At 39.9% G+C, this 19,681-nt stretch overlaps 1 protein-coding gene across 1 annotated transcript in view; it reads left to right on the top strand.

Moving 5' to 3' along the window:
* LOC131691334 (uncharacterized) overlaps positions 1-5,069 on the top strand; it is a 283,328-nt gene extending 278,259 nt beyond the window's left edge. Inside the window, exon 5 of the mRNA XM_058977646.1 lies at positions 4,928-5,069. Coding sequence (XP_058833629.1) covers positions 4,928-4,931 — 4 coding nt within the window. The 3' untranslated portion in view covers positions 4,932-5,069. The remainder of the gene's footprint in view (positions 1-4,927) is intronic.
* Positions 5,070-19,681: the final 14,612 nt, after the last annotated feature.

The raw sequence follows: 19,681 nt of genomic DNA, 5'->3' as shown, positions 1-19,681 counted from the left end.
TAATCACATTGACTTCAGTGCAGATGAAGTGACAACGGCATTGGCAAGAGCGTGCGTTGCAACCATGGCAAGGCCAAGGTACAATCGCTGCCAAGCTGTCTGGTGGAATGCGGCGATTGCCGACCTACGTGCATACTGCCATCGAGCCCGGAGGAAGATGCAGAGAGCTAGAAACGTCGCGGAAAGGGATGCTCTAAGACCAGTATATAAGGTGGCAAGAGCAGCATTTAACAACGAAACCAAGCTCAGTAAGAAAGCTTGCCAAGAAGAGCTCTACCATAACTCCAATTCAAATCCGTGGGGCGACGCCTAAAGAGTTGCCATGGCTAAGATAAAAGGACCGGCAGTACCACCGGATAAGTCCCGGAGAGGATGAGAATCATCGTAGAAGCGCTACTTCCACAACATGAACCGATGGCCTGGTCGCCCAGGCCATGCGGAACGCAGTATGACTACGAAGAAGAAGCTCGGGTAACCAACGAGGATCTGATGGTGGTGGCAAAAGCCTTGAGAACCAAGAAGGCCCTGGGACCAGACGGTATTCCCAACGTGGCTCTGAAATCAGCAATCCTATCGAACCCGGATATGTTTAGGATCGCGATGCAAAAGTACATGGACGATGGTGTCTTCCCCAACATCTGGAAGCGACAAAAACTGGTGCTGTTGCCGAAGCCAGGCAAGCCCCATGTAGATCTTTCAGCATACAGGCCGATATATCTGTTGGATACAGTCGGCAAGGTGCTTGAAAGAGTAATCCTTAACAAGCTAACAACATACACGGAGGGAGAGAATGGACTATCCAATAAGCAGTTCAGTTTCCAGAAAGCTAGATCCACCATACGAACGGTCGTGGAAACTATGGAGGCTGCGCAGATGCAAAAGGGAACAGGTAACCGCTACTGCGGAGTGGTTACACTGGACGCCATCAACAGCGCTACTTGGACCGCAATCGCCGATTCGCTGCACAGACTAAGAGTTCCCAACTACCTTTGTAGGATTCTGTGGAGCTACTTCCAAAATCGGCAACTAATCTACGAAACTGACGCCGGAAAAATAATTGTAACCGTAAAGGCTGGCGTTCCGCAGGGTTCCATACTCGGCCCAACTCTTTGGAATGCTGTGTACGACGGAGTGCTGAAGCTGAGGGTCCCCAGGGGCGTGAAGATTGTCGGTTTTGAGGACGACGTGGTGCTCCTAGTGATCGGCGAATCACTAGAGGAAGTAGAAGTAATCGCAATGGAGGCGATAGATAAGTTTTGATAAGCGACCGAAAAGCAATGCAGCAGGCAAGAATTGCGGTCGGAGAGTGTATCATCAACTCAAAGCGGGAAGTAAGACAACTGGGAGTGATGATAGACGACCGGCTCAGCTTTAATAGCACTATCTCGGAGCATACCCAACAACTCGGCGATCAGCAGCAGTAAAAAGCGACTATTGGCGAGTGTCTCCACATCAGTGCTCAGATACGCAGGACCTGCTTGGGTGACGGCAATGCAGACAAAGAGGAACACATCTCGGCTGAACAGCACGTTCAGGCTGATGGCCATGCGGGTGTCTAGCGCGATCTATCTCGTCAGAGGCAGCCTACGTGATAGCTGGAACGATGCCCATAAACCTTCTACCCGAAGCGAGTGTTATAGTAATCGAGGCACGAGAGGAGTCCGTAAACGAGCCCGAGCTGACACCTTAATCAAGTGGCAGCATGAGTGGGATAACGCTGTAAACAGTAGATGGACCCATTGACTAATTCCATGTCTGTCGGTGTGGGTCAACAGAGCGCACGGTGAGGCGAACTTCCACATGACGTAGTTCTTGTCTGGTCATGGCTGTTACAAAAAGTTTCTGAACAGGTTCGGCCACGGGAGTTCACCGTTCTGCATCGCGTGCAGAGATGCAGAGGAAACGCCTGAGTACGTGGTCCTCGAATACCCGCTATTGGAGCACAAGCGAAACAAAATGAGAGCCATTGTCGGTGAGGACGTTAACATGACCAATATTGTCGAAAGAATGTGTGCGGACAAAGAAAAATGGGACGCGGTGAACAGAACAGTAGCTCAGATCATGTCAACGAAGCTGGCGAGAGGAGCAATGACCACCAACGTCACAGTTCACGGCTTCGGGTCGTCGAGGCACCGATGAACCGGAAGCTACACTCCAACAGGAATCGCCGGACCGACCATGGCAACTCAGTCTGAGGAAGAAAAATAAAGTAGACCACCGGGCGCGATCGGAGTAGACTAGATCCACCGCCAGGTACTAGACTGAGCACACGCATCGTGGACGGTAGGGCGTCGGTGCACCTAAGAACCGGAAGTCATCCTCTCCCCGGAATCGCAGGACTATCCTCGGCACCTAACCGACCAGCATCGAGATATCGGTTTCGAAAGAAATTTCAACGTCGGGAAATTTCTCCGTCGGAGTAGACTAGGCTCACCGCCGGTGACTAGTTCGAGTAGATCGGGAAGTAGCACCGTCGTCAGGACGCCTGTAAACTGGAAGTCACCCTCCACCCAGAATCGCAGGACCGACCTCGGCATCTGCCCGGGTAGCATCGGTTTCGGAAGATCTTCCACTGCCGGGGAACTCTTCGTCGAAGTAGGAAAGGTTCACCATCGGGGACTATTCTGAGTAGTCCGTAGCGAATCGCCGGCTTGAATCATCGGGGCACCAGTGAACCAGACGCAATCTTCCACCTGGAATCGATGGACTGACCTCGGCATTCTGCTGGACTGCACCAAAGAAAGAATAACGCGTCCGTCAACGGTCGCGGGAGACATTCTTTCGTCGGGGAACTCTCCGCCGAGGTAAGCTAGCTCCACCGTCGGGGACTCCGCCAAGTAGCAACGAACGTGACAAACCACCAGCATAGGGTTGTCGGGAACCAGTGAACTGGAAACCGCCCTCCAACCGGAATCGCTGGATCGACCACGGCATTCAACTGGTTAGCGTAGTAAGGAGCGCATGTAGAATATCATGCCGTGCAGGACTGATATGGCGGTTATGAGACCAGCGAAATCTAGCACGACCAGCTAGACCTGGAATCAAGCGAAGTGCATTAGCACGCCTCCCCCCGAAGTAGTCATTTCAAATGAAATCCGGGGGATCAGGCAAATGTCGGACTCCTTGGTGGAGTTTAGAGGAGTATGGTTCAGAGTTATCCTCTTTGTTCAGAGTCTCTCACTCTGAAACACGATGGACGAAATCGATAGTATGGTCTAACTACTGTACGTGTGCTGGCTCGGCGTAAAAGCTTTACCACCAAGTAAAAAAAACATATACATACATACAGTACGGCGAAAAAGAAGGAGTTAACAGTGACGATCGGCAAGTGACTATTAACGAGCTCGCAAAAGTATCGAAGCGCCTGAAATCACAGAAAGCCCCCGGTCCGGAAGGAATAAAAACGGGGCGCTAAAAGCAGCGATCCCGGCATATTCGGACATGTTCAGGATGGTGCTGCAGAAGTCTCTAAATGAAGGTAACTTCCCCAAAATGGACGGTTCAGAAACTGGTGTTACTGCCGAAGCCAGGGAAGCCACAGTTCGATCCGGCCTCGTATAGGCCCATATGTCTGCTGGATACACTCGGAAAACTTCTGGAAAGGATCGTCCTTAACAGATTGACGAAATTCACGGAAGGCGAGCGCGGACTTGGACAGATGTAGTTCGGATTCCGCAAAGGAGCATCGACAGTGGATGCAATTCTAAAAATGCTCGAGAGTGCTGCGAAGGCATCTAAACAGAAACGTAAAGGAGATCGATACTGCGCGGTGGTCACGATAGATGTGAAGAACGCATTCAGCAGTGCCAGCCAAGAAGCCATCGCTGCTGCGCTGTACAGGCTTTCCACCTATCTATGCCAGATCCTGAAGAGCTACTTCCAGAGCAGAATGCTGCTGTACGAGACGAGTGAAGAGAAGAAGTCAATAGGAGTCACAGCGGGCGTTCCTCGGGTCTCCATTCTCGGTCCAACTCTTTGGAACGGGATGTACGATGGGGTCTTAACGCTGCAGCTGCCTAGGAAAGTGAAAATCGAGGGTTTCGCGGACGACGTGTCACCAACGGTGATGGGTGAGACACTTGATGAAGTGGAGGTGTTGGTTACGGAGACAATAGACGCAACCGAGAGCTGTATGAACTGTACTTTTATACTTTTATGCTCATTTCAGGTATTATAAATCTTAGTGAATTTTATAAATTTTACGAAATGATAATTTCAGTTCACCACAAGAGGCTACAGACTTGAAGTACGGAGGCGATGTTTCGCGTGCAGGGGTCGAAGCGAGCCACCATTTGGCCGCCACCATTTTGAATTTCGGCATGATAAAAATATTAACGCATGGAGAAATAATAAACATATTCGACAAACTGGAAACTGAATGGTTCTATGTCCTTTCATTATCCCACAAAAAATTCACAAACTTCGATGTATTTTTGACCAAATCTGAAAGTACCTAAATCTACTGCTCGTACCTAAGACTGTTCGCTAGCCGCTGGGAACAACATTGTTATATTTCTTAAAACAGTTCACGGAACAGAAATGATTGTTTGTATTTTATTCCAAATTTTATGATAGTGAGCTATCTATATAGCGTTGTATTAAACTGAAGACGTTTATAAATTTATTCACAAGCGCTTAAGAACCAGTTCACGAATCTATGAATAAAGTTCTGAGTTCTGTGAAATGGTTCACGTATAATTATACCATCTACTAAATTCCTTATTTCATTATCTAAATCATGTGGAAATTTATTTCATGAGTTTCTGAACAATTTCACGAGCACGAATAATGAATCTGGACTACGCGGTATTGTGAACCAGTACACGATAATGAACTACATGCAAGGCATTCGACTCATTCATCATACGATAAATGCCTTCTGTTAATATTATTATTAACCCATTGTTTGTGTTTTCTATCATTTCAGGTAAGTACTATTCTTGCTAGGAAGACTTTCTGGTTTTGTAAGTAATAAATTAACTAGAATCATGAACGAAATCCACCACAACTATGCATATTTTTTTTCTCTAAAAAAAATTCAATCCGAAAAAAATGTATTCTCCTTTCAAGCAAAAACTGATCAGAAAAAATGCAAATTGGCGCATTTAATATTTTATTAGAACATTGAAAATTACAATGCAATAACTACCCAAACTATGTCTGAAGTTAACAATAAGATAAATATCTTTTTTCAGAATTTGCAGAAGAGAATCTGAACACGTCAACATGTGACTGTCCCAAAATTTATTGTCCAAGAATTTGGGAGAACATCGCCTTATTGCAACAAACTTTACACCCGGGTACATGGCATCCGGTTCATGGCTGTTATTTAAATTCACAGTGGGCCAGGAATCCGAAATTAGCAAGACAGAATCTCTGATATTTTGGGTGCGCTATTTTTTGAAATGCTGCTTTCAGAAAGGTATCTTGGTATTCTCTGCGCTGACGTAAATTAGTTTGAATTAGATGACGCTGCGATGCTAACTTTCCTATTTCGCATTCAAGAGGCTTGGTGTCTTTGACAATGTTTTAGAACCTTCAAAGCAATAATGACAAGTTATCGATGATAGCTAAAGTTATAGCGGTTTTTACAAAACTTCACTGATATTTGCATTGTTTGCATTTTTTATATTTCGATTATAGAGGTTTTAACCTTAAGGTCATTCGCTGCTTTGGGTTAGAAAAATCTCTTGCGAAAAATTTCTAACCATATGTGCGTGGTCGGGACTCGAACCCAGGTGCGCTGCGTAAGAGGTAATCGCCCACCCTTTTGTATTTTTATGTATTCGTTAAATTTCTCACTTTTAACGTCACGTATTTGATAGAGCTGATAATTTGCATTTTTTATGGACGAGTTTTCAAATTTTTACTCTTTGGTTCGATTTTTGGTAGACACCACACAGATTATATAAAAGTTGAACTTGCTATTTGTGTTATAAATTATATGTTGAAAGATAATCTATAACTAGTCACCAAGGCTTTAAAATTAAAATCAAACAGATGTGAGGTTTCGTTGAACTTGTAGCAACTTATATCCACAGGATTGTTTCAATCCAAAGCAGTACGGTGTCAATTAAAAGCGGACTTTTTCAAATTTTGAGTAATTTCTACTCAAATCCAATTAAAAGCGGACTTTTTCAAATTTTGAGTAATTTCTACTCAAATTCTATTAAAATTGGACTTTTTCAAATTTTGAGTAATTTCTACTCAAATCTAATTAAAAGTAGACTTTTTCAAATTTTGAGAACATTTTCAAATTTTGTGTAATTTCTACTTAAATCCAATTATAAATGGACTTTTTCAAATTTTGAGTAATTTCTACTCAAATCCAATTAAAAGTGGACATTTTCAAATTTTGAGTAACTTCCACTCAAATCCTATTAAAATTGGACTTTTTCAAATTTTGAGTAATTTCTACTCAAATTCAATTATAAATGGACTTTTTCAATTTTGAGTAACTTCTACTACTTTTAAATAGATTTGAGTAATTTCTACTCAAATCTATTTAAAAGATGATTTATTATAGACTTTTTCAAATTTTGAGTAATTTCTACTCAAATCCAATTAAAAGTTGACTTTTCCAAATTTTGAGTGATTTCTGCTAAAATCCTAATAGAATTAGACTTTTTCAAATTTTGAGTAATTTCTACTTAAATCCAATTAAAAGTGGACTTTTTCAAATTTTGAGTAACTTCTACTCAAATTTAATGAAAAGTTGACTTTTTCAAATTTTGAGTAACTTCTTCTCATATCCAATTAAATTTTTTGTATTTTTCAAAATTTGAGTAATTTCTACTCAAATCCTAATAAAATCGAACTTTTTCAAATTTTGAGTAATTTATACTCAGATCTAATTAAAAGTGGACTTTTTCAAATTTTGAGTAATTTCTACTTAAATCCTATTAAAATTGGACTTTTTCAAATTTTGAGTAACTTCTACTCAAATTTAATTAAAAGTGGACTTTTTCAAATTTTAAGTAATTTCTACTCAAATCCAATTAAAAGTGGACTTTTTCAAATTTTGAGTAACTTCTACTTAAATTTAATTGAAGGTTGACTTTTTCAAATTTTGAGTAATTTCTACACAAATCCTATTAAAATTGGACTTTTTCAAAAGTTGAGTAATTTCTACTCACATCCTATTAAAATTGGACTTTTCAAATTTTGAGTAACTTCTACTCAAATTTAATTAAAAGTTGACTTTTTCAAATTTTGAGTAATTTCTTCTCATATCCAATTAATTTTTTTGTATTTTTAAAGTTTTGAGTAATTTCTACTAAAATCCTATTAAAATTGCACTTTTTCAAAGTTTGAGTAATTTCCACTCAAATCCAATCAAAAGTGGACTTTTTAAAATTTTGAGTAATTTCTACTCAGATCTAATTAAAAGTGGACTTTCAAATTTTGAGCAATTTCTACTCAGATCTAATTAAAAGTGGACTTTTCAAATTTTGAGTAATTTCTACTCAAATCCTATTAAAATTGGACTTTTTCAAATTTTGAGTAATTTCTACTCAAATCCAATTTCAAATTTTGAGTAACTTCTACTTAAATTTTGAGTAACTTCTACTTAAATTTAATTAAAGGTTGACTTTTTCAAATTTTGAGTAATTTCTTCTCATATCCAATTAATTTTTTTGTATTTTTAAAGTTTTGAGTAATTTCTACTCAAATCCTATTAAAACTGGACTTTTCAAAGTTTGAGTAATTTCCACTCAAATCCAATCAAAAGTGGACTTTTTAAAATTTTGAGTAATTTCTACTCAGATCTAATGAAAAGTGGATTTTTTCAAATATTGAGTAATTTCTACACAAATCCTATTAAAATTGGACTTTTTCAAATTTTGAGTAATTTCTACTCAAATCCTATTAAAATTGGACTTTTTCAAAATTTGAGTAATTTTTACTCAAATCCTAATAAAATTGGACTTTTTCCAATTTTGAGTAATTCATACTCAGATCTAATTAAAAGTTGACTTTTTCAAATTTTGACTAACTTCTTCTCATATCCAATTAATTTTTTTGCATTTTTCAAATTTTGAGTAGTTTCTACTCAAATCCTATTAAAATTGGACTTTTTCAAATTCTAAATAATTTCTACTCAAATCCAATTAAAAGTGGACTTTTTCAAATTTTGAGTAATTTCTACTCAAATCCAATTAAAAGTGGACTTTTTCAAATTTTGAGTAGCTTCTACTATAATTTAATTAAAGGTTGACTTTTTCAAATTTTGAGTTATTTCTACTCAAATCTAATTAAAAGTGTACTTTCAAATTTTGAGTAATTTCTATTCAAATCCAATTAAAAGTGGACTTTTTCAAATTTTGAGTAATTTCTACTCAAATTTAATGAAAAGTTGACTTTTTCAAATTTAGAGTAATTTCTATTAAAATCCAATTAAAAGTGGACTTTTTCAAATTTTGAGTAACTTCTACTCAAATTTAATGAAAAGTTGACTTTTTCAAATTTTGAGTAACTTCTTCTCATATCCAATTAAATTTTTTGTATTTTTCAAAATTTGAGTAATCTCTACTCAAATCCTAATAAAATTGGACTTTTTCCAATTTTGAGTAATTCATACTCAGATCTAATTAAAAGTTGACTTTTTCAAATTTTGACTAACTTCTTCTCATATCCAATTAATTTTTTTGTATTTTTCAAATTTTGAGTAATTTCTACGCAAATCCTATTAAAATTGGACTTATTCAAATTCTAAATAATTTCTTCTCAAATCCAATTAAAAGTGGATTTTTTCAAATTTTGAGTAACTTCTACTTAAATTTAATTAAAGGTTGACTTTTTCAAATTTTGAGTAATTTCTACTCAAATCTAATTAAAAGTGTACTTTCAAATTTTGAGCAATTTTTATTCAAATCCAATTAAAAGTGGACTTTTTCAAATTTTGAGTAATTTCTACTCAAATCTAATTAAAAGTGGACTTATTCAACTTTTGAGAAATTTCTACTCAAATCCTATTAAAATTGGACTTTTTCAAATTTGGAGTAACTTCTACTCAAATTTAATTAAAAGTTGACTTTTTCAAATTTTGAATTAGTATTTTGAAACCTTCTAGCTTGATAGTTTTCCTGGAATCTGAAACATGCATTTCCAACATAAGCTTCCCTTGTTCAATAAGGTTTTGTTGTACGATAAGTTGTTCTCTTTTTGCGTTCTTACCAACCCCCTGCGAGGTACCCATTAAATATTCTCAGCTGTCGATTCTGCACGAGTGCACCATTGAAAGACGCAGAACTGATGCAATGCTGTTCGAACAACTTTTCGGCCAGTGCTCTGCGCTATTCCCTACGATTTCATCATATATTTTTCAATATAAGACCAACATCGGAGAAAACTGCATTCCAACCCGCACGCTGCCACACCACACCAAAAGAATATTTTTTTTCTTTCTTTATTTTCTCATAAAATATTCAACCCAACCTTGCCTCACTAGAGCAGCCGATGTCGTGCCGTGCCGCAAATGCACATCGGGACGTTCAGCTTCTGTCCGTATTTGTTTGAATTGCAATTGAAACACGGAAAATTGTCTCCCCCGGCGGCGGCGGCGGCGGCAACGGTGTGGCGTCTGCAATGCATCTGTCACACAAGCGCTAGTGTCACATCAACCGAGCGCACCGTTTTCCCGCACAGTCAACTGCACTCATTTGTCAACCGATCCGGTTCAAAGCATAGCACACACACACACATGTATGCCGGGGAATCATATCATCGTAAGTTGTCCTAACCTTTGCGGGAGCCACTCCACACGGCATGTCAGTGCCATTCCCTGACGCTCCCCACGGTTTTTTTCTTCTTTCCTACGATAGTATGGCCCAGTTTGGTTAAATGTAGGTCTCTCGCGGCGCGTCTCCGGTTGAAAGTAAAGTTATGATTGGGTTTATTTGCCAACACAGTTCCCGGCGACGTGTCGCGGTGGTCGGTGCTGTGGCTGATTCAGGAAGCAGTGCGGTACGGTTTGAGTTACCATCGCCGCTTCATTCGCTGGAATTGAGTGCTCTACTCGCACAGGTGGCTGCATGTGGAAATGAGTGCCTCGAATCTGGGTGAGCTTGTGGGAAAATTGGTGGAGAGAAGTTCGATTGATGACGTCAAATGGGGCCGGTAAGCATCGGATAGATGATATGCGAGATGGCAATGTTTGGGCACTTGCTCAAAATATGTGTAACAAAATTTTTGTTTGCTGCAGTCAGAAAAAACATTAAATTGTATAAAATGTGCGTAAAGTAGTTTTGCGAAACTCCTATGCTCAGTAATTTAACTCAAATCTGACGAAACTGAATGATCGCGCAATAGGGCTGAACAATGGAATACGACAACAAGGAACCGTTATTCATATTTCTACTGCGAATATCACTTTGGTGGAGATGAATGTAATTCAAAGCCAACTAGAGTTTCACCCGCTGCAAATTGTTGTTTTTTATATTGCTATTTTTTTAAATTTTCCTTCAGTTACTTAATCCATACATAAAAACACCAGTAAATTAAAACAAGTGAACTAAAAACTGTTGAAAGGTAAACCATATCTCAGTTTCAGAAATTATTGTAACCATGTGGTAACTCTAAAATAAAAGAAATAAAATAAATCAAAATAAAACAAATTGTTGTTTTAGATGATTTTAGAAGTTGCAGGAGTAATATGGAATATGTAATGACATAACAGTGCATTTTTATCGTACAGTATTCATTCCCTGTAACTCGCTCTCAAATAGTTTTGTTGTATAAAATACGATGATCGAACAATTGGTTGGCAAAGCTGTATTATCGTGGAACATGAGGCCAATCGATGTCGCCATTCATCTCTGATACAGAACTCCCCCCGCGGTGCCAACCGGGGTGCAGGCCACCTATTGCCATTTTTGCTTAAACTCGGGACTGGGTTGGGCTCCATTCCCAACAGCTGTCAGTTCGTTCACTTCGACAGGTTGACGGATTGTAGTCTGTCTCAGTTTCGTTTCGAGCGGGAGTTGCATTAGTGAAGATCGGCTAGGAGCTGTGGCCGTATGCTGACAGGATACACTGATAATATAAATTCGTAAATATAATTAAATCGATCATGCAATGCACGAATTCATTCGTGGTTTTCTGCAACGAAGTATTTTCGTGCATTGTAAATAGTAGGTTTCGTTCAACATTATTTGTCGTGTTTGAAACGAAATGTTTTGTTTATTTTAATAAACGTTTGTGTATATTACGAAAGATTTCTTTGGTCGCACGAATTCACTTCGTTCATCTTAGAAAAGTTATCGTATTTAAAAGCATACCTTTTTTCATTCGATCTTTTAGGATGGATATTTAACAACAACGATTTTTTAACTAACTAAAAGGATCGATCTGGCAAAATCGATTTTATTTCAACCTGTTCACCTTTATTGAGGACTAGGAAGATTATTGTGTAAAGAAATGGACGCTTGTTGAACAAAATTTTTAGTAAATTTTACTTATGTACATGGTACGAATGTTATCGTTGATAACGACATTATTTTTCGCGAATGACACTAAACGATTCGTTTATTTCAATTTTTTTGTGTAGGTATATTACGAACAATTTCGCTGGTCGCACGAATTCATTTCGTTCATCTAAGAAGTTTTCGTATTTAATAGCATATTATTTTGACATTGCTCCAACAGAGAAAAACTCAAATTTATTCATATAAAATCAACGAGCAGTTCGCGATGGCTCAACTGAATCCGTACTGCTGAATCAACTAGAAGCGAAAGAAATTTAGAAAATCTTCCTGAAACCGGCAGACACGGATACGGCTACTAAATAGTCAGACCGAGACCGTCGTGATGATCAACAATTATCTGACGTATAGCAACAATCACTCCATATTCTACTCCCATTGAGGCTCTTTTGACATTGACGGTTTGACGAATGGTGCTCGTAAATAGTATAAAGATATTCGTATATAGCAGCGAACAATTCGTTTGCCGAACGAAGCTGTTTCGTAATAAGCCAACGAAAGTCGTTTCGTGGTTTTCACGAAAAACTCACAATTAAAAATAACAGTGTTTCAATAGAACTACGAACGATTCATCATATGTACGAAAAATTCGTATATATTTTGAAAACTTTCTGTACGAAACAAATTCCTAACGATTTACGAATATATTCTATCAGTGTAGGGGGACAAACGACGCGCGCGTGAAACTACTAGTATCTGTATTGCAGAATGAATCTTTCGGTTCGGTTTGTATAGAAGCATCGATTAAATTTTTTTCTCAATAAATATTTGTTCGGAAATTAGTCCCAATAAAACCTTAATCTGACTAGTATCGATGATCACGGATCAATACGTACTGAAAATTCGCCGCGTCTGTTTTTATGAATCTAATTTCAATTTACGTTTTTGCTAACAAGCCCGTGAATCAGGTTAACGTTTCTTTGTATATCCCTTCAATATTCGATATTGTCGTTCGTATACGTTTATTTCACAAACAATCCGGTATAGAAAATAGGAAATACTTTCCTGATTTAAATCATCTTGAGCTATCATAACTCTTTGTCTTTACAACATATTATCACTAGGTAGTATATTGTAGAGAAGGAATAGCGAAATTTGTCTGTATACTGTCGCAATGAATAGTGATCCGGACCATTAGGCAGATAAGATTAGCTTTTCTAGGCAATACTCCCACGGTCGGCTGTGTGGAGTTCAAATTGCTTTTGTTAAAAAAAAAATAGAATACTCTCGGTAGCCGGCTACCCAGAGTTTGAAAAGAACCAAAAGCTAAACAATATCTTTTCTTTTTCGAGTGATCGTGTATTCGAAAACCAACTAAACTACTACCTAATAAAACATGCTTTACAGGTTGCATCGATTGGTTGTAGCGAATCCTAGACCTTATACCCTTCCAAACCACCAACTCCGCGACACCTATGGAAGAGTCTGATGAGTCGTCTACCTTCCGCTAAGTAGGTGAAGCATCAACACTTCCCGTCTACCTTATCATGCGGCCGGCAATGATGGCTATCATGCTGTTGAGGTTTTAGTATGGGTCGGATTGGTATGATTGCCTACACACCACTTCCTAAGCAACTCTTATTAGATAATCAGCAGTCAAACACGATGAAGTCAGTGTGCAATCCGCCAAAATCATCGTCACAACGCATAAAATACGGTGATCGAACAATTTTTTTTCGAAAATAGTACATGTGAAAACTTTCTCGCTTTTTTATAAAATTGCTCAAGAATCATAATAATCTTATGGACTGTGGAAAATGTTTTGTTTTCCATGCCATGGTGAAACCTGTAAAGTTTCGTTGGAATTCAAGATGGTCGACCACGATTTTAAACATTTTCGGACGGATCTTCGTGGAATTCATCAGCTCTTTCTTATCCTCGTGTGGCAGGTGTTTTAGCACTGAGTACCAAATATTGTCGATATCAATGGCTTTACCGCGCGTTCTGCTGAGTAATTCTGTAATCTCTCTGCCACAGTCTTCCCATGAACATCGACAAGTTTGCACTCGTGTACAAAATTTCGTGCACGCGTTCAACCTCAAACATGCTTTGCCTTTGTATACAGGTTTACATCAAACACCGAACCCAAGCGAACGATGTGCAAACTAAGTTTTAAACACCGTGTACGTACACCGTGTGCGCACACAAGAAAGGCATGCACAAAACAGAATGCGTCAACGCTAGTGATGATGAGTGAGAGAAAGCGAAAACTAGTGTCAAGATCCTGTGTGTACGAACACCGCGTACGTACATGGGGTTCGGATGTGCAAACGAACACGTGCACGTGTTATGGTACGCATTAGCGCGTTCGAGTTCGTACACGAAATGTGGGTATAAGATGAGCACAGAACTAGAGCGAACATGGTGTTTGATGTTCATTTAGGAAGACTGCTCTGCCAGAAAACGACAGACGCTCCCACCTTGGTAGAGTCGGAACCAAAATAGCTGGTGACTTTTGGTTGATCTTGTATTTAGAGAATTCCGATGGCAGGGAATCCATTGCTGAAATCGAGGCAGAACAGTGACCGAATTCGTTGGGTTGGGCTGTCACGAGTGTGAAATCGCTGTGTCTTTGCATGCCTCCTAAATCATCAACTCTACCCAAATTTCCTCCGTTGAAGAGTTCCGGGTAATTCCGTCGGAAAACTGATTCCAGCTGGAAGCCTTGGCATCAGCGATAGCTTTCCTCGCCGTATTCCTCTTTCTGTGATACTCAACCAGTATTTTCTCCCAAAGGTTGTGGTCGGATGGTATTTCACACAGAGCTCGTAGGGCCTTGCGACGGTTCTTGATTGCTTTGGCTACTGCAGTTCCCCACCAGTACACTGCTCGCTTAGGGAGGCTTTTCACTAGTAATGGGAATTCACTATTCTGAGAGTATTACTTGTTCCCATCGAAATGACCGAGGAAGTTTTCCTCAAAAGCATTCCAGTCAGCTTCCTTGTATAGGCAGTTTCTAGCTCATTGGAGGTTCACACTTGTAGGATATTTCGAAAGGAAAATAGTCGCTGCAGCACAAACCGCCGAATACTGACCACAGGCATTCCCGGGCCATACTACTGGAACATACACTTAACTCAATCGACGATGCTATTCATCCTCTTGTGAATGTTGAGCTGCTGTCGCTCAAATTACCGGCTTCGTTGTCTTCAACCACTTGAAGAAAACTGTGACCCCGACAATGTTTCTCGCGCCCACATACTTGTGGAGCTCATCCACCATGCATTTCGATGCCACTACTTTCGGCTTCTTTGGGGTTTCACTCAACACGCTCTGGTACAATTGTCGCTGCTGCTTCTCCTCCTCCTGCTCTTGTTGAATAACTTTAGCTGCTTCCGGTGGTGGTTGTCGTGATTTTCGGGAGCTGAATACGCGCTCTCCATGCTTGCGTCTACCCGCGTGAAACTTAGTCGAGTGAATGCCGAATGACGCTGCAAATTTTTCGATTATCGCTACCTTGTAAAATTTCACATTCATACATTGGCATATTATTTTCCCAATCCGAGCTTCGGGTGTTTTCAATATTTCTTTTGCTCAATCTACCGCAACTCGTTCATGCACACATGCCCATTCATGTAGGAAAGTGAGCGGACGACAATTTCGCTGTTCTGGAAATTCGAAAGAACTAATCGAGAAAACGTCGAATAAAATAAAACTAACATTTGACTCTTTTCGGTTTGGCTCACATATCTGGGCTTTATCATGCACAGTGGTGACCTCAACAAACCACTTCTGGCGAACGAATGTGTGTATGTGTGATTTTCTCGTTTGTTTTCCATTTTATTGGGTCCCAAATCCGGGCCGGGTATCTCCATTCATTGTACGTAGTCGCCTCTTGTCATGCTCGGGTTGACGTTATTTTTCATAGGGAGTAGTGTTCAGAGCATGATCGGCTTAAAATCGGGAATAGTCCATCCGAATCTAGTACCACCAACTATATGTACCCGGAGACCCGCCAAGATTTTAGCGGGACGAAGGCAGCCCACACGCCATTTCAGATCGGTGTCATCCTAGCTAGGGTTGTGGTACCGGTAATACCGGTACCGAAAATCACGGGAATACCGACCGATTTTTGGTACCGTAATACCGGTACTGAACAAAAGCCAGTACCGGTATTTTCGGTACCATACATTTTTTATGAAAAATATGTGGACTCTGTAAGGGGACCTGTTCAAAAATATCGGTCTGCAAGATGACTTTTAATTATACGAATTACCATGTATAAGTTAAACATTACTAGCTCCTGTTGTACTGAACGGTATGTTTAAATTCATGCTTTATTTTGTCAAAATAAATTTTAACGACCTTGTAACAAAGTTCAAAATATTCACATCTAGCGTAAGAGACGTAAAAATTTGCTATGATTTTTTTTATTAGCGACATTCTGATTGGTTTCCATTATTCACTGGGTGGCGCGTAATAAGACTATGGTCTAAGTCATGTCTTTGGTAGGGTTGCCACCGCTCCGGGTTTGACCCAGAGACTCCGGTTTTCGGGAGCGATCTCCGGGCCTCCGGGTTTTACATCAATTTCTCCGGGTTTGGTGGGAAGAAGCATAATTTCAATTTTTTGGATTTAATTGATTCTTTACAAAATGATTAAAAAGTCTAAGTTACCCAATACTCTGGTTCAGATTTATTTTGCCCGACTAACCCTTCGTTTCAAAATGACGAAGATGAGTTTACCGAATATTGCTTATTTCATTCTCAAAGGAATGAAAATAAAAAACAAGTCAAATTTACTACAAATTAAGGGAAGTAATATTTTACTATATGCTACAATTGAAATGTTGCATCCCACTAAGTCGCTCTAAATGGTGTAAAAAAGGTCATTTTGCTGCAATTTTACCAAATCACTTCACTGTTAAAGGTGCTTATCACCAACCCAGTCACCAAATTTTGTGTCAGAGAACGTTCTGTCAAATTTCTATCAATCTTGGTTTAGCAGCCCTGTTAGATTTCTGTGCGCATCCTGTCGGGTTATCTGAACTGGATTCTGGCTAAAATCGAGCAGCATCGGCTAGTTTAACCGCTTCTGTCAGAAACGGTTGTTGCATTTGAGTAAATTCTCTTTCAGAATTCTCGCCCAACTCACGCAAAATGCTAGCAAAAACTCTGCTAGAATCAATTTCGCTTTGTTCAACTTCTGCGAACTTTCTGCTAGGGCACGGTGACTGGGAAGGTATGGCAGATTTGTTCTAATCCAGCTGACTAGGTCAACATCAAACGAGTTCTTCCTGTGTTACGACTCCTGCAGCGGCCTTTAACCGTTGCCTAGCGAGGTGAGTTTTGCCCCTTTGTTGCGACCTCTGGTGATGAATAACCCACACCACATAGTGTTTCCCATGTGATGCCGCAGCCCTGCCTTCTTTGCTCTCGTTTTGCCGTTAGTTATGGGAGAGAGCAAGGATCGCTCGACTTACCCTCCACAGCGAGAGTAGCTGGCGCTTTTGTATTCTTTGCACATAGTCGGGGAAGCTTTAATTTAACGTAGTATTAAAAAGCGATTAAAGTGCTCCAAAATGCCGAGCAATCGCTTTGATTCCAATTGTCATGCTCGGGTTGACGTTCTGTCTAGTTTCACTCAAAATCCATCAACCCAGTGATCTCCGGATCAAAGCCTCTCCAGAGGTGGCAACCCTAGTCTTTGGTTTACTCTTAAACCTTTATTTATAAAAGAACGAACAGCGATTTAGTAGATAACCATTTTAGACATGGTGAACTACTCCAAATGGGGCGATTTGTAACTATTGGTGATCGAAAAATTCAGCAAAACTCCATAGTTAACAGGAAACAAAGGAGCCTTGGTATGCAGGTCCAAACCAATTTACAGAAAATCAAGAGAGGAAATGCGAGCAACCTGCTCGGATTTACTGCCATTCTCGCTTTGATTTACTGTTGTTAATAGTGTTTCTTACATATACCATCTGTTGAAGTCGACAAGAGTCGCAGTTATTGATTTCAAAGTGGCCTAGATTTCGAAATAAAAGAAGGTATACGAAAAATATTTTCTGCTGAAATGAGTCATGCCATTCCGAATCAATTAAAAACAATAAACATTTTTTTGATCAGCACAAATCAATCATCTAAGAATAAGGTCTTCAGTTTGAGCGTTCAATTTTACTTTGAAGCTTTTTCGAATTTTTTAAAAAAATATTCGAGTACCGGTACTTTACCGGTACTACCGGTACTGAGGGCTTCAGTACCGTAGTACCGGTTCTCGCCAAAAAGGGTCGGTACTGCGAACCCTAATCCTAGCTTATTCAGCGAGGAGAACAGCAGCACGCCTGTCAGCCCAGAGTCGCCTGTGTTGACGTTCGTAATGCCATAATCAGGATGCTACTGGCTTGGATCCTGATATTCGGGTTGGCACTCTGATTGGGCTAGGGTGCTAATATCTTCGGGTTTTGATAGGATCTTAGCAGAAGCGGCATAGACACACTTCGTCGGAGTTGGTTTCGCAACTAAGGCTTTTTTAGAGGTTTAGCAAAACCCAATGCTGCCTAAAACTCACCATATCCTAGCAAGATTCCACAACTCGCAATAGGTCTAATGGAGGGGGATCGTTAAGTCCCTGAACTCCTGCTGTCCCTGCTACCCCCAGTGTACGTGTATGTGTGTGTACAATTTATTTCCCAATGACCGACAGTGCTTTTATGGAAGAAATTTGTCCTCATCTATTTACAGATATAGTTGGAGATAAAAGGTGATATCTCTACTGTACATCCAACAACCCTTTTCAATAATGCCCGGCTACATTTTGAAGTTACTTTCATATACAATAAGTTCTGCACGGAGACATTCATGTATCTATTAGATACATGCAATATATGCATGTTCCACAACAAAAAATAACATTTTGATTCTGGCATGTATTTAGTGTATGAAAAATATGTTGGTATTTTATGTACAGGCATTGAAAAACAACATGAAACAATTTTATCAAATATCCTACTATGAACTTTTTCCTCTATTAACAATCGCTCAGAAGGATGGTTTAGTTAGTCATGTTTAGATGGCGTTAATGACGCTAAGTCGAATGAAAGGGCGATGGTGTTTTCCCATTTCGAACACTATCAAAACTCCATGCAGTGGGGGTGAATTTAGACCATGTGTATGGTGGGATTATGGGCTTTTCGTTTAGTATGGATTCAATATCAGTCAATGGAAGTATTATAACCTTCATTTGAAATCAAGTTTGAAAAATAAATAATTTTAGAGTAATTAGTGTGACAACAACTTGGGAACTGATAAGTTCCCCAGGGGCATCAAAATATAGGAGGCCAATGTGGCCAAAGCTACTTTCATTTGTCATTAGTGATCTAGACCCGGAAATTAAGCTAATGCTATATCCATCATAATATGTACTACATCAATTGGACATCATGGTGGTACCAGTTTTCTATGGGAATTTGCTGTGTGATTGCACTCTTCAACCCATAACTCTACAACCGGAAGTCCGATCGACACGAAAAAGTAAATAGCAGTCTATGGGAGCGCAGTATCGTTCTTTTGAAACTAAGTGTGAGCAAATCGGTTTAACCATCTCTGGGAATATTGTGACATTTTTTGAAACATACAGATATTTTCCGAAACCTAATGAACTGAGTTGAATGATATGTGACACTCGGTCCCCGAGCCTTAATTGGTGCCTGCGTCACTTCTTCGAAGCATCCTGTTCCGTTGTAACTGGTAAAAGTGGTCAAAGAGGATTTATTTTTTGGTCAGTCACATTGAATAAATACGTGCACAAGCAAGGATATGATTCTGGCATGGCTCCCCTGCATCTATCGATAACCAAGGGATCACAAGAGGCGACTACATACAACGAGTGGAGATAGTGACTCGGAGTTGGGACCCAACAAAATGGAGAAAGAACAAAAACCTGCAAATACGGTGTAGGTGTGGCGAATCCGTTCGCCAAAAGTGGTTTGTTGAGTACCAGCAGTGAGTGAGTGCGAAAAACCCCACAGAAGTAGAAAGTTGTGGCAGCGTAGTGCTCGAAAGACGAGCTTCACAAATTTGTGTGAAACAATGCCTATAAGAAAATTTGGGAGATGGTTCTCAGTATTCGAATTGCGCCACTGTCTGCCGCGAAGGAGTATGACACGGCAACGCTAAGGGCTGATGCAGCTGAGCGTGCATTAACGTCTCCTAAAGCTACTATATTCATTGCCCCCCCTCTCCCCTCAAGCAGAT

Source organism: Topomyia yanbarensis, chromosome 3 (genome assembly GCF_030247195.1).
Source record: "Topomyia yanbarensis strain Yona2022 chromosome 3, ASM3024719v1, whole genome shotgun sequence".
Lineage (NCBI taxonomy): Eukaryota > Metazoa > Arthropoda > Insecta > Diptera > Culicidae > Topomyia > Topomyia yanbarensis.
Note: the sequence above shows the minus strand (reverse complement) of the source record. Positions and strands in the feature narration are given on the sequence as shown.